The 14,767-nt window shown below is 44.4% G+C and overlaps 1 protein-coding gene across 1 annotated transcript in view; it reads left to right on the top strand.

Annotated features, from left to right (window-relative positions):
- ME3 (malic enzyme 3) overlaps nucleotides 1–14,767 on the top strand; it is a 225,187-nt gene that overhangs the window by 143,994 nt on the left and 66,426 nt on the right. Inside the window, exon 5 of the mRNA XM_008020439.3 lies at nucleotides 8,102–8,177. Within this exon, the coding sequence (XP_008018630.1) occupies nucleotides 8,102–8,177 (76 nt within the window). The remainder of the gene's footprint in view (nucleotides 1–8,101; nucleotides 8,178–14,767) is intronic.

Below are 14,767 nucleotides of genomic sequence, written 5' to 3'. Positions count from 1 at the left end.
GGAGTAGATCAGGTACTCAGTGCAATTTTTGTTGAATGACCATTCCCTTCCCTCTCTGTGTACTTAACCCAAAGCTCCATGCAGCAGAAGCTATGCCCCTTCTCTGAACACTCCTTTTGTCAGTGGGCCCTGATGACCAAGCACCGGCTAAGAGAGAACCTGTGGTCTTTCTTGGAAACGAAAATAGGAAAGTCCAAATGTGAAAGCCATGAATCAGGGGACAGTGATGTATGTTCCTGAGCAATTCCCTGTAGCTTCCCTTTAAACAGCAACCTCCTGAGTACACATACAATATAATTTTAGATATAGATATTAGGCCAGGCGTGGTGGCTCACGCCTGTAATCCCAGCACTTTGGGAGGCTGAGGTGGGTGGATCACTTGAGGTCAGGAGTTCAAGACCAGCCTGGCCAACATACAGTGAAATCCCATCTCTACTAAAAATACAAAAATTAGCTGGGCATAGTGGCGCATGCTTGTAGTCCCAGCTACTTGGGAAGCTGAGGCAGGAGAATCACTTGAATCCGGGAGGCAGAGGTTGCAGTGAGCAGAGATCATGCCACTGCACTTCAGCCTGGGTGACACAGCGAGACACTGTCTCTCAAAACATATATATACAGAGAGAGAGAGATTTTATTTACTCACAACTTTTCAGGAAAAAACTATATTTTATGTAAAACAAGACATCTATTTGTTTAAACCTTGGATTCCATAGGTAGGCAGCATGCCATATTCACTATATATTTTTCCATCCCTCAGGTTCCAAAATTGATTCCCTGAAGTAAACAGGAAAAACTTGGGAGAAGTAATCAGTAGCTAAAATTATTTTTGTTTTTGTCCTGTTCCAGTTAATGGCTATTAAAAGCAAGATTTCCATGACTGCTTCTATTCCAGATGGCCATGTTCTCAGCTCCAGGAGTAGCAAAAGAAGTTGTGTTCTAATGACTCAGAGAAATCATTGGCCCTGATGAGTGTTCAGGTTGCAGTAACTCACTGCAGGATGTTTAGTGCTTTGGGATCCCTGGGCAGCCTATAATTTGCTCAAAAGCTGGAAATGTCTCTGCACCTCTGCAGATCCAGGCCCGTGGCTTCCTGTGTCTTCCCACCTTCCTGCCTCCCACTGTGCCTCAGAGCAGGATAATACCGCTTTAAACATGTCACATTAGCTGTCAAAGGCAGCGCCTCACAGGACATCATTCATTCCCAGGGGTTTTGACTCATTCTCAAGGAGAGAAGACTGACACAGACCCAGCTGTGGAATACAGAGAGCTCCTTGGCACCTAAATCACTAACCCAATCATCCGTAAATAGCTGCCAGGAAACCATAGCAGCGGGATCTTAGGGAGCCTCACTCTAACACCCCCTTCAGACTTACCATAGTGGACAAGGTTAGACAAATATTAAGATTCACGTGTCTACAGGGTTTTACAGCATGCAGGGATTTTGCAAACTTGCCTTGTTTGATTCTCACAGTTATTCCTGTAATGGAGAAACCATTGTCTCCATTTTACTGATGAGAAAACTAAGGCACAGACAGGTGAAGTGACTAGTCCCAAGTCACACACCTATAGGGGCCATGTTTCAGGGATTCAAGAGACCTGTGTTCTAATCTCACCTCCACCTTCACAGATCCACCTCTTAATCTCATCTGTAAAATGATGGTGATGTCCCCTGGATAGTGTTGCATGAGCATTATGACAATGTACATAAAGGGCCTGCCAGTGTCCCTGGAACAGAGATACTCAAGAAAGCTCATTAAATAAACATAAATATTGCCTTTTTGTGACATGCTTTCCCTTGATCTCTTTCTCATTGAATATTAGCTTTTTTGGGGAACATGGAAAATTAGTCCCAATTGTGTATCACCAAAGATCCTTCTATTTTGTTCTTACTCAGTCACCCACATAATGAAAGATTTTCTACCTGCCATACTTTATTTAAACCGTCTTCTCATTTCAGTAACACGTATAACTATTCATCATGACTCCTGACAAGCATGCATATTGAAATGGATTATTCTAGCTAAAACACTAATTTATAATTATTTACAAACATTTACCAAACACTTACTATAAGCCAAATATCTCTCTGGACATTTTGCCAGCATTTGAGCCCAGGCGACCTGACTCCCGAGCCCACACTTCTAACCTCTGCGCTAAGATCAACAACATTAAGAGCTACCATTTGTTAAGTATTTACTATGGGCCAGCAGCACTGTAACATATTCTTTAAAGTTACATTGTCTTATTTAATCATTGTAACAAGTGTATGGTGCAGGTGGTGTCACTTCTTCCATTTTACACATGAGGAACTGAAGCTTGAGGAAGGGAAGTAACTTATTCATAGCCATGTAGCTAGTAAGTAACAGAGCTGGGCTTCGAGCCTGCATTTGCAAAGCATATACATTAAACCCCTAGTCTATGCTACATTCTCTCTAACATTTCTGTGAACCGTCACTTGAATTGTTTGAAGCCTCATCACTTTTCAGTGCTTTGTATGATGGGAAATCATTTGAAAATCCCCATTCCAGCCTCAGGGACTCCTGTCTCAGGGTCTGAGATCTCAGGGTGAAACTTAGCAGGCCTAGGTAGGAGCACCTCCTGAGGCACCTAAATGTTCTTCCTGAAGCCACTAAGAAGGAATGCAGAGGGCTGAGTGCATTCCTCAGGTGATTAGAATCTCATGTGTATCAGTCTGTTCTCATGCTGCTATAAAGAAATATCAGAGGCTGGATAATTTATAAAGAAAAGAGATTTAATTGACTTGCAGTTCTACATGGCTGGGGAGGCCTCAGGAAACTTATAATCATGGCAGAAAGCAAAGGGGAAGCAGGCACCTTCTTCACAAGGCGGCAAGAGAGAGAAGTGCAAGCAGGGGAAATGCCAGATGCTTATTAAACTATCAGATCTCATGAGAACTCACTCACTATCACAAGAACAGCATGTAGGAAACTGCCCCCATAATTCATTCACCTCCCTCTCTCCACACGTGGGGATTACAGGTTCCTCCCTTGACACATGGAGATTACAATTCAAGACAAGATTTGGGTGGGGACCCAAAACCACTATATCATCATGGAAACAGATAAGAACCAACCCCATCACTAGTTACTGCTGGAGAAAATGGTAGCCTCTGAGTGAAAATAGGCTAAATCTGTAAATACATTGCTGAGGTCATTGAAGAGGTGTTCTTCCCGGGGGGTACTGTAACTTCTTTGAGCTGCTTTAGATGCAGTACTGCCAGAAAATGGAAGGATGGGCAGAGTTCTGGCTGGGACCTGCAATACATCTGCTTATAATAATCCCTAGCCCTGCACATTTTACTTCCTCAATATACATCAAAGAAAACTATTAGGGACCCCAAAGTGCTTCTGTTTGGCACACTTCCCTCCTCTAGGTCTCGGTCAAGAACTACATCCTTGAGAAAACCAATATTCTGCATTAGTGGAAAGTGCATCGGGCTCAGGATCCTGCTTCAGGCAGACCCAGCTGCTTATGAGCTGTGTGACCTTGGACAAGTCACTTCACCTCTCTGGACTTTAATGTCCTTATTTATAAAATAAAGTATTTGAGATTTGGACATCTCAAAATCCCCAGCCAGGGCAATCCTTTCAAAATCCTTTGTAGCTAGCCGCAGTTTAGGCAATAGATGGGAAAGCACTTTGAGAAGTGGTTAAAAACTCTTAATGCATTTCAAAAGGTGTTATTTTTGCAGTGCAGAGCATGAAATTGTACATGTAGAAAAAGAAAAAAGAGTCCTTTGAAATTTTAGTAGCTCTAATTTAAATGTAAAAATGTTCATTTTAAGTGTCCCTCCTCCCTCTCCTTATCTTCAACAAAGAGGGCCTATTTTAATGTACATAGATAATTTAAGTATTCACACCTATCCCGTGTTTAATTAACCACACCAGAGCTTTGGTAAGGTCTAAAATAGTGCATGGATCTTACCCCTTTGTTTGCCTTCTCCATTAATAGGAGTTGTTAAGAGTCTTCCTCTTCCTGGTAAGGGAGAAGCAGACATCTCTGCAAGTGGAGATTTCCTTTATAAAAGTAAATTTCCTTTACAAAAGAAAAACTTGTGCCCTGTTTTTAGAGCTTTTCCTACCTCTGGTTATTCTAGATGGTCTTTAGCTCAAAATCATCTACAGATCAAACAGGCGCATTTTAGGATGGCATATTCTGGTACCCTTCACCTGGACCTTGCTCTCAAACTTTATGAGTAAGTTAATTCAAATACCTACCTTGGCCCACTTCAGTGTCATAAATGGAGCCTTGCACTCCCCAAGTCTTAAATTCTGGTGTTTTCCTCTTTCCTCATTCATCCACCATCTCCACGTGTTCATTTTCCTGCTCTAAGCCACAGGCAACAGCACAACCCACACGATCCCTTGAACATGATACAACATAGCACACACACAAGTTGCCTTTGTTCCAACTCTCTTCCAGCTTTATTCAACACTTTTCATCCTTATCCCTCAGCTATCATTATCATCATTCATGTATTCATTTTCCATTTCTTCAGAAATTGTGCATTGAGTATCTATTATGGACTAAGCTTAGGGATAACAGTGGTAAACAATAACAACAAAAATAGATGCACACTTTGCCCTCTGAAGTTCAGTCTAATGAATGGGATGGGGATTATTAATCAAATAGCCACACAAATAAATGTGATAAGTTTGTTTATGAAGGGATGGAGTACTTTAAGAGCCTATAGTAAAGAGCCTCTACTTTGAACTGGAAGTTATCAAGAGCATGAGTATGAATTAACTAAAGAGTGAGGAGAAGCATGTGTATTAGGCAGAAGGAATGGTATGTGAACTTGTAATTGCCCAAAGGGTTCTTCTTGCCCACTGTACAGACAAAAGCAATTCACGAAGACCATGGTATTGCAGTAAAGGAAGGGTTTAATTAACACAAGGCAGCTGAGAGGAGGGAGTGACTCAGCCTCCTGAGAACTCAGAAGCTAGGGATTTTATGGATAATTTGGTGGGCAGGAGGCTAGCGAATGGGCACTGCTGATGGATTGGGGACGGAATGATAAGAGTGTGGAAAATGGTTCTTGTGCACTGAGCCCACCTCTGGGTAGGGGCCACAGGACCATTTGAATCAAGTCATGCGTCTTGGTGGGGTCAGTTGGTCGCCAGAATACAAAAATCTGAAAAACATCTCAAAAGACCAATCTCAGGTCCTGCAATAGTGATGTTAACTATAGAAACAACTACGGAAGTCAAAAATCTGTGACCTCAAGCCACATGGCTGCTGAGCAGTAAGGGATTATAGAAACTATGCCTACGTTTTAGCAGAGGTCAGGCCCTTTCCATAATCCTAATCTTGTGGCCTTTCCTTAGTCTTACAAAGGCAGTTTCAGCCCACAAAACTGAACACAGAAGGGATCAGTTTCAGGGAGACACTATTATCACACTTGCTTCAAAGTTAAATTAGAAACTAAATTCCTCCCATGGTTAGCCTGGCCCCATGCCCAATAATCAGTGAGGACAGCCAGCCTGCAAGACTAGAAGCAAAATGAAGACAGCCATGCTAGATTTCTCTCACTGTCATAATCTTTGCAAAGGTGATTTCAAAGTAGCACTGGGGTAGGAAGAACATGGCACATAAAGGAATGGAAAAAGACCAGTGTGGCTGAAGAATGTGGAGTGAGAAGAGGAGTGGAACAAGATGAAGTAAGGAAGTTGGCAAGAGCCAGACAAGATTCTGTAGGCATGTTGAGGACTTTGGTCTTTATTCTATTTTTAGCACAAGAAGTAAAACAATGAGTCATTGATTTCAAGAACACCACTCTCACTAGCATATAGAAAATAGGAGAGAGGCAAGAGTGGATGTTACAAAGTTATTGCAGCACTTCAGGCAACAGATATTGGAAGCCTGGATGAAGGAGGTAGTGTTACTGATGAAAGAAGTGTTTGAACCAGGAGTTATTGAGAAAGTACAAATGAAGAACTTGGCAATGGGTTGTATAAACAAAGGGAGGAGACCATCAAGGATGATTTCAAGGGGTTAGAATTGTTAAATTAGGTATGTAAGGGGAAATATTCACTGAGAAAGGGAGTAGGAAAGAGAATCAGTTTTGTCTTGAGTCTTTGTTTTGTCTTGTATTTGAGTAGTAATGATGGAATATTAGATGATAAATTTGTTTTGGTATATGCTAAGTTTGAAGTACCTTTGAGGTATGCACAGGGAAATGTCAGGTAGGCAGTTAAATAAAAGGTCTAGTGCAGTGGCTCTAAAATTAGAGATAATTTTTTTCCTCCAGGGGACATTTGCCAATGTCTGGAGATATTCTTGGTTGTCACAATGTAGTGAGAGGTGCTACTGGTATCTGGAAAGTAGAGGCCAAGGATGTTGCCAACGTGCTGCAATGTACAGGACAACCACACCCTTCACAGCAAAGAATTATCCAACCCAAAATGTCAATAGTGCCAAAGGTGAGAAACGCTGATCTATAGATATTTGAGAGTCATTGGCCAAAAGCCTTGGGTATTGATAAGATCACAAATAGAAAGAATAAGAGTAAGAAAAAAAAGTGGGATAGTACAGATTTTTGAGGAACTTTAATACATAATGGCTGGACGACTTACCCAACATAAGAGACTGAGAAGGAGCAGCAGAGAAGTAGGAGGAAAACTCAAAGAAAATGGGGTCACAAAAGACAAAAGTTGGGTAGGGGAGTGATGAAAAGTGTTGGATGCTACCAAGAAGACAAAAGAAATGGGGACTGATGAGTGTCCATTGCATTTAGGAATATGAAGGTCATTGGTAGCCTTTGCAAGAGCAGTTTTGGCAGCATGATGTTGAGACAAGATATGCTGCAGTGGGTTGAGGAATGAATGGGAGATGAACAAATGGAAGCAGTTAGTGTAGGCAATACTTTTAGGAAGTTTGGCAATGGAAGGGAGGAGAGTGAAAGAACAGTCCTGGCAAGAAATATGGAGGCCAAGAACAGTTTGGGGTTCAGTGGTGTTTTTGTAGTTGTTTTATTTTGTTTTAATTTTTTTATTATGGAAAATTTCTAACATATATAAAGTAAGCAGAATATTATAATGGACTTCAATGTACCCTAGATTCTATGGACTCTGGATTCTGTTTTATTTCTCAGATGAGTAATGTTTGTTCTAGGAGGGAGTTGATTTGGCTGGACTCAAATTCCCAACTCTGTCTCTCCTAATCAGTAATAACTGAAATCTCTGCTTGGTTCTTTCAGATTCCAGCTGTACTTATTTTTTGCCAGTCCCCCTGTGTGTACATAGTTTAGTGGTCAGCCAAAAATTTGGGTAGATTTGGGAGTTTATCCTTTCTGTGGCTTGTCCCCTTCCAGAATCTACCCCCTCTTCATTTCCTGGCTTCTCTTCTAGCCCCAGCTCTATTATCTGATACCTCTAGTTATTAAGACTTTGGCCTCTGTTGCCCCAAGTTGCCTGCAGATTGGACTGCCTTCAGGCAAAAAGCTGCAAACTTGCAAATCCCAAAAGGTAAAATTCCTGCTTTCAAAGCTTGATTTCCCTCCAGTATCTGTCTGCTCTTGGCCAACCCCCATTGCCTTCACACACACACACACGCGCGTGTGTGTGTGTGTGTGAGAGAGAGAGATGATGGAGTAGCTCAAGACTGTCACTCACCTCTCTTCCTATCCCCAACTCCATCCCCCACTGCAAGAACCTCATGCACATGTGTCTGAACATCCCAACTCACACGTCCAAGTTTCAGTCATGGACTCAGCCCTAGGGATCCAGCCACTGCAGTGTGGTCTGTACTTGGGAGAAGGGACCTGGAGAAGAGGCTGTCCCTCTTCCAGTCCCTGGAATCAGCTTTGGGGTCATTCGGTCAGGGAATTCTGGTATCCTGGGTATTGGTCTAGAGGAAGGAAAGAAGGGCACAGACTCTGGGGAGCACAGTCTCCAGGCAGGCACACCCCTTGGCCCCATGGACTCCTTGCCCTGTGGAGAGAAGCAATTGGAAGAAAGCCTGAGGAGGACCCTCTAAACTGCTGGGGCTCTGGGCAGGAGACTACTAGTACTATGGACTTTGCTCAGTTCCTAGTCTGACTGCCTGGTTTCTCTGTGTGTACATGTTTTGTTTCTTTTAGTGGACTGTTCATCACCATTCATGACAAGGGCCATCTTGCAACAATGCTGAACTCTTGGCCAGAAGACAATATTAAGGTATGATCCCGTTTTCATTGCTATTTAATCATTGTTGGGTGAATCCTTCCAGCCTGAACCAGAGTCATTTCCAGCTATAAAATGAGCCATTATGACACTGAAGGTAGCATACTACCACCCATTCCTAAGCCACAGACCTGTTATAGCCAAGTACAAACACCACAGAGCAGAGGTTTGCATGAACCAGGCATCCATGTGACATTGCCCTTCATTATTGTGATTATTAGTCTGAAGATATGTTCAGCATGTGTTGAGTCCCTGCTAAATATATGGTGCCAGTTTCCATAGTAGACACAGAGAGAAATCAGGCATAGACCCTCTTCTCAAGTAGCTGACATGTGATGCGGAAAATAAGCCAAAGGCACAAAAGGCTAACAAGGTGGTACTTGTCCAGAGATAAAGTACACGAAAAGAACTGAGGGAGTTCTTCTAGAGGCAATGATGATTTTTAGCCTGAGGAGATTCTGGGATGACTTCATGGGGGAAGTGACAGTGGAGCTAGGCCTTGAATTTAGGGGTAGGCTGTGGACAGTTAGGTAGTGGAGAGACTAGGCTGTGGACTGAGGACATTCTGCACCAAGAGTAAAAGCCTATGATGGACAATATCTTCACACTTGGGTACGTGTACCCCGGGTGTACACAGCAGTGGGGGGGTGGGGATGTGGGACATAAATGTAGAGTGACAAAATAAACCTGCCACTTCTTCCAGGAGCATCCATTTTACTCAAAAATTTAAGAAGAAAACATTTCTATATACCAAACAATATACACTATAGAATGCAAAAGTTGCCTCAATTTTTTTTTTTTTTTTTTTTTTTTTTGAGACAGAGTATCACTCTGTTGTCCAGGCTGGAGTGCAGTCATGGATTATTGCAACCTCAGTCTCCTGGGCTCAGGTGATCCTCCCACCTAAGCCTCCCCCATAGTTGGGACTACAGGTGTGGGCCACTATGCCTGGGTAATTTTTTGTGTTTTGTTTTTTGTGTTTTTTTTTGCAGAGATGGGGTTTTACCATGTTGCCCTGGCTGGTCTTGAACTTCTGGGCTCAAATGATCTGTCCATTGAGGCCTCCCAAAGTCCTGGGATTACAGGCATGAGCCACCATGCCTAGTGATGTTAATTTTTATATATAAAACATGCAAATTTGTAGAAATGTATTAGCCTCTGGCTAAATCCCCAGATCTCCTCCTGCTATAGAGATATCTATGGAGGAGTTTGAGGGGTTCTGGTATCTAAGATCACTGTTGCTTCCAAAACAAAATGGGTGAGGCAAAAATGCAGAACATCCACTGGCTGGTGGGTGAGGGCATTTTTGGCACCTGAGCTGGGGAGGTGTTGGTGCTGACCAAGTATAGTACAAGGAACTCTCAGGGCCAGTAAGTGCTCACATCACCCTGCCTTGCCTGGGAGGCCGTGGTACTCCAACACATCTACTCTGGAAGAGCTCCCCAGAGATTCAGATACGGAGAAGGTATACGGGCCCATACTTGAGGAGCTCGAAGTCTAGTTAGAAAGCCTCATCCGGAAACAATGACAGTACACTGTGTCTCTGCTGCCAACGAGAGAACCATGCACCTCTCTCTCTTTTTCCCTGCCCATTCCCTGAGCCCCTCCACCCTTCTCCACTGGACACCAAATACAGCTTCTTTCTATCTACCTCTCTTTGTGTCCCACCCACTCCTGGCTCTCTCCAGGGAATGATATTATTTAAAAACAGACCAGGTTGGGGACAGAACCTTGGCCCTCAGGAGCCAGGCTCGAGCCACAGCCAAGGCCCTGGGACTTTCATCCTCGTTCGTTTTTTGCATCTGTGTCTGGGTATCATTTTGCCTTGTGCTTCTCCCTCCTGCTTATCTGCTTCAACTTCAGTTATATGTCCTGCAGGCCCTGCAGGTTTTGGTCCCAGGCCCAGAGAAGCAAATTTCCAGAGCATGTCTAGCATGAATCTATAATAAAACCTTGAGGACATTAAGGGAAGCCAGCTTACTGGATGGACTAGTCTTAGTGGATATGCTGCTGGGGTCCTGTAAAGTTACCTCTTTCACTCACTTTCCTGGACAGTTCAACCATGGGGAAACCTTGGACATAGGAGGCACTCAGTAGATGCCTACAGAGTTGAATGAATTCAGCTGATAGACATACTGAGCATCTTCCATGTCACAGATACTATGCCGGGAGGTTCTCCACTAATATATTCGGTGCTTTTGTGCAAATTATGAGGAACTAGAAAGAATGATGAAAAGGTACCTCTGTTTAACAAAAAGGCATCCTTTCCTCCAAGCTGACACAGGGACTTGGTGAGGGGATCATGGACTGGATTTCAGGTTTCAATTGTTCCTCTTATCAGAGCACAACCGTATCAAGGGCCTTGCTGTGAGGGATGCAAAATGAGAAAAACATGGACCCTGACCTCAAATTGCCTCGTATTGTGGTTAAGAAACCAAGATGTAAATTCAAAATAGAACCTTAGGAGCTAAATAGCTATTGACTTAATAACATATTTTGAGAACCTTCTAAATACTGAACGCTAATTGCCAAAGAGATGGTGACCACAACTATTGTGATTTTAGAGGAAGAGAAACAGGGCTTTGGGCACCCTGGAAGAGGTAGGACTCCAGCAGTCTCCAAATAAGAGAGACATCTGGAGCCTCTAAGGAGAATGTTAAGTTGCCTGAGCAGATCTGGGCCCGTGATACTGAATTCAGTTGCGTTCAACCATCTTTTAGAAAACATCTACTCTGGAAGAGCTCCCTGGAGGTTCAGATACAGAGAATGTATACGGGCCCATACTCAAGGAGCTCAAAGTCTAGTTAGAAAGACTGATCCAGAAACAGTGACAGTACACTGCATCTGTGCTGCCAAACAGAGGACCCCAGAGGACAAGGAGCAGACAGGTGACTGGCTGCCCACCCACCCTGTGGTACCGCAGAGTACACAGGTGAGTGCCTGGGACCACCTCCATCCTTTATTCCTGTCTCACTTTGAAGAAACCTGGAGATCAGTCCCAGTGACTGTGTAGAGGAATCAGACCAGGCTTTGCAATAAGACAGCCCCGGATTCTGGCCTTGAACTTCACTTACCTGCTGCGTGTGCCGATATTCTCTCTGAGCTTTGCTTTCCTATTGTGAGGATTAACTGTGATAAAGTCTATACACATTGAAGGGCACTTGAATGGATACTGTCATCACTGGAGGTGGTGGAGGCAGCTGTAGCCCATACAGCAGTGCAGGCAGGGCCTGAGGGGGCTCCCTTACCTGGGAATCACAGGCCACAAATGAGCAATCAAACGATTTGACCCCTAGACATATTTGATTTGGCTCTTAGTGGTTTTCTAACATTTTGAATTTGTAGGCAACATTTTTAAATCAGGAGATTTCATGAGAAATATATATCCAAGGACTTGGATTTCTGGCTTCTCTGGAAAAGCCAGGAGCTCTGAATATTGGGCCTGTAGTTTGGCATGTAAATAGGTCCACTGGAGCTGATTGGACTGCCTGTGGCTTACCCCGGACCCCTCCTTGCCCTGGGGGTTCCTCTCCCCCCACCCCCAGGGTGCCCTTTCAAAGGTTTAGAACTTCCAAGCCACAGTCTTTCTTGTTTTCTGATGTGTATTTTCCAGTTATTTTAGAAAGTGGAGAGGAAGGTCTCCCTACCTAGGTAGGAAATCTCTGCTCATTATTCTTTCATAGCACTTGGGAACTGATGCAGAACCTCTCCTTCACTACTTCATTCTATTCCCACAGTCACTGGGAGAAGTTGGACTAAGGACATCTGAAACCCCCAATGTGGGTCCTGAAGAATGTGTAGGAGTGAGACTGGGCGGGCGTGGTTCACGCCTGTAATCCCAGCACTTCGGGAGGCCAAGGCGGGTGGATCACTTGAGGTCAGGGGTTTGAGACCAACCTGGCCAACATGGTGAAACCTCATCTCTACTAAAAACACAAAAATGAGCTGGGCATGGTGGCAGGCACCTGTAGTCCCAACTATTCAGGAGGCTGAGGCAGGAGAATCACTTGAACCCAGAAGGCAGAGGTTGCAGTAAGCCTTGTGCCACTGTACTCCATCCTGGGCAACAGAGCAAAACTCTGTCTAAAAAACAAACAAACAAACAAAGGGCCAGGCATGGTGGCTCATGCCTGTAATCCCAGCACTTCGGGAGGCTGAGGTGGGCAGATCACCTGAGGTCAGCAGTTCAAGACCAGCCTGGTCAACATGGTGAAACCCCGTCTCTTCTAAAAATACAAATAGTTGGGTGTGGTGGCATGCACCTGTAGTCCCAGCTTCTCAGGAGGCTGAGGCAGGAGAATCACTTGAGCCTGGGAGGCAGAGGTTGCAGTGAGTGGAGATCGGGCCATTGCATTTCAGTCTGGGTGAGAAAGTGAGATCCTATCTCAAAAAAAAAAAAACAAAGACTGTATAGGGTTGTGTCTTTTGTCAGATGAGCAAGCTGAGGTTAAGTGACTTGTCTGAGGTTACTCACAATTAAGTGTTGGTGCCCAGCCCAGAGCTGTGGTCCCAAATCACTTCTCTAGTAGCTGCTAAGTCAGGGAGACAGAGCTTTTCAAGGTATACGTATCTTTAGACCTGTTGCTAGCTGCTTGCCTAGAGAAGAGGAGTGGTTTAGAGGAGCTTCTGAATCGACTCAGAATGTAAAAAATGACTTTCTATGGTTTCCCAGCAAGAAAGTAGAGCTGAAAACTGCAGTGTAAGAAAAGTAGGCTGCGAGGGAAATGGGGCCAAAGCCCAGGGCTGGGGAGACCATGAAGTTTTGTGGGCCTTGCTTTTCAGGAAGGAGGGGGCGGGCCAGGCCAGGCTGCCTTGAGCTGTCCAGCGTAAATCACAAAAAGGAGTGAGAACTGCTTTTCTGACTCTTTCCCACACTGGCCACTGCCTGGAGCCTATAGGAAGGTCCAGCTGGGAATAGCCTCCTCCCTAACAGTTTTCCCAAGCTCCTAAATCTCTCCCTCACTCCAGTCCCAGGAGCTTCGCGGGAGGAGGTGCTGAGAGCCAAGGGATCCTCCTCTGCTACTGGGTACATCCTCTGTAAACAGGCACTTAGGTTTTTACACTTAGAGCACATTGCTAGTGCCAAGTGCCTACCTACCATGCATTGGCCCACTTTGTGTTAAAGCCCACTCTGTGCTTATTTTCAGAAGTTAGATTTCCTGAAAAACAGTCTCAGAGACATATTCGGGGGTGCTCTTAGGTCGGTCAACACTTGTGGGAAGGAAGGAAACAGGATGGAGCAGAAGGAGAGGTTGGGCTGCAGTAAGATCTCAAGCAAGGTTCCGCTGAGCCCCTGAGGAGGCTCTGGAGCTGGGATGGCCCTTCAAAGGCATCCAGAAGTGAGGCAGCGGAGTGGACCTTTAGATTCCTGTATTGGGCTGCCCTTGGAAGGAGGTGTGGCTTTGGGCAAGGTGGCTCTTTTCAGTAGAGGAAATTTCCCTAAGTGGGCTGATATCCAAGGATACAGCTGGGAAAATAACTCTTTCATTCCTGCAGGAGGATCTGGGCAGCACATGATCGTATCCATCTCATGAGGTATGATGCCAAGTGCTCTACATAGATTAACTCATTGGATTTTCATGGCAACCCCGTAAGAGGTAGGGACTATTGTCATCCCCATTTTCTAGACAAAGAAGCTGAGAGGTTAGGTTCCAAGGGAGGAGTGGAACCAAGATTTGAAACTAAGAAGTGTGCGTTATTTTTGTTGTGGAAAGAGAGAGAGGGAGAAGCAGAAGAAAAAGAGGAGGAGGATAAAAGGAAAGATGAGAAGGAAGGATGAAACAAAAGGAAGAGGAAGAAGAGGGTTGTATAAACAGTGCTGTGGGCAATGCTTGTAGCTATGACTATAGCTACAAGTCCAAGGAAGCTCCAGAGCAAGCAAGGACATTTGATAGTCAGGTCAGTCTTGGGTCAGTCCCATTGGGTCCACCCAAACTAAAGGGTGTGGGCAATAATTCAGAAAAGGCCTTAGGTCTGAGGCAGGTGGGCAAAGGAAGAATATGGCACAGCATTCCCCAAACCTCCCCATAGTCATAGAGAGACAGGGGAGTTGTGAATTATAAAACTCTTCCAAACAAGGAAAATGGGATTCTGTTGTTCTAGAAAAGGTTGCTTGGCTTTAAAGCTCAAGGATGCTGCCCAGGTTTGCCCTCAGCATTTTGACAATTTACAGAACTAGTGGCTCCCAGCATAAGGTCCATTGATGTTATGAAAACCAAGGTGCAGTGTCTTCTCTCTGAACTTGTTAATCCACAGCAGGTCTGAACTCTGTTCAGTGCCGAAGACACTTGTTCTCTCTGTTGGATCTATCACATTGCCCGCCATGTGTGAGTGCGTATCACATTACAGGACACCAAGTTAAGTGCTGATGAATCAAAGATGACACAACCCATTACTGGCCCCAGAAGAGCTTGAAGCTACTGTGAAGCACAAGGAAATGTACAACTGTAATACAAGGAAGAGAATGATATAGGTTTTGTAGGTGAGGAAAATGCTGTGGGAATTCAGAGAAGGAAGTGATAAAATTCAGAAGGGAAGCTTCATGGAAGGAAATGCTTTTTGGACTGTTCCTTGAAACACGCAAG

This window comes from Chlorocebus sabaeus, chromosome 1 (assembly GCF_047675955.1).
Source record: "Chlorocebus sabaeus isolate Y175 chromosome 1, mChlSab1.0.hap1, whole genome shotgun sequence".
NCBI classification, from domain to species: Eukaryota; Metazoa; Chordata; class Mammalia; order Primates; family Cercopithecidae; genus Chlorocebus; species Chlorocebus sabaeus.
Note: the sequence above shows the minus strand (reverse complement) of the source record. Positions and strands in the feature narration are given on the sequence as shown.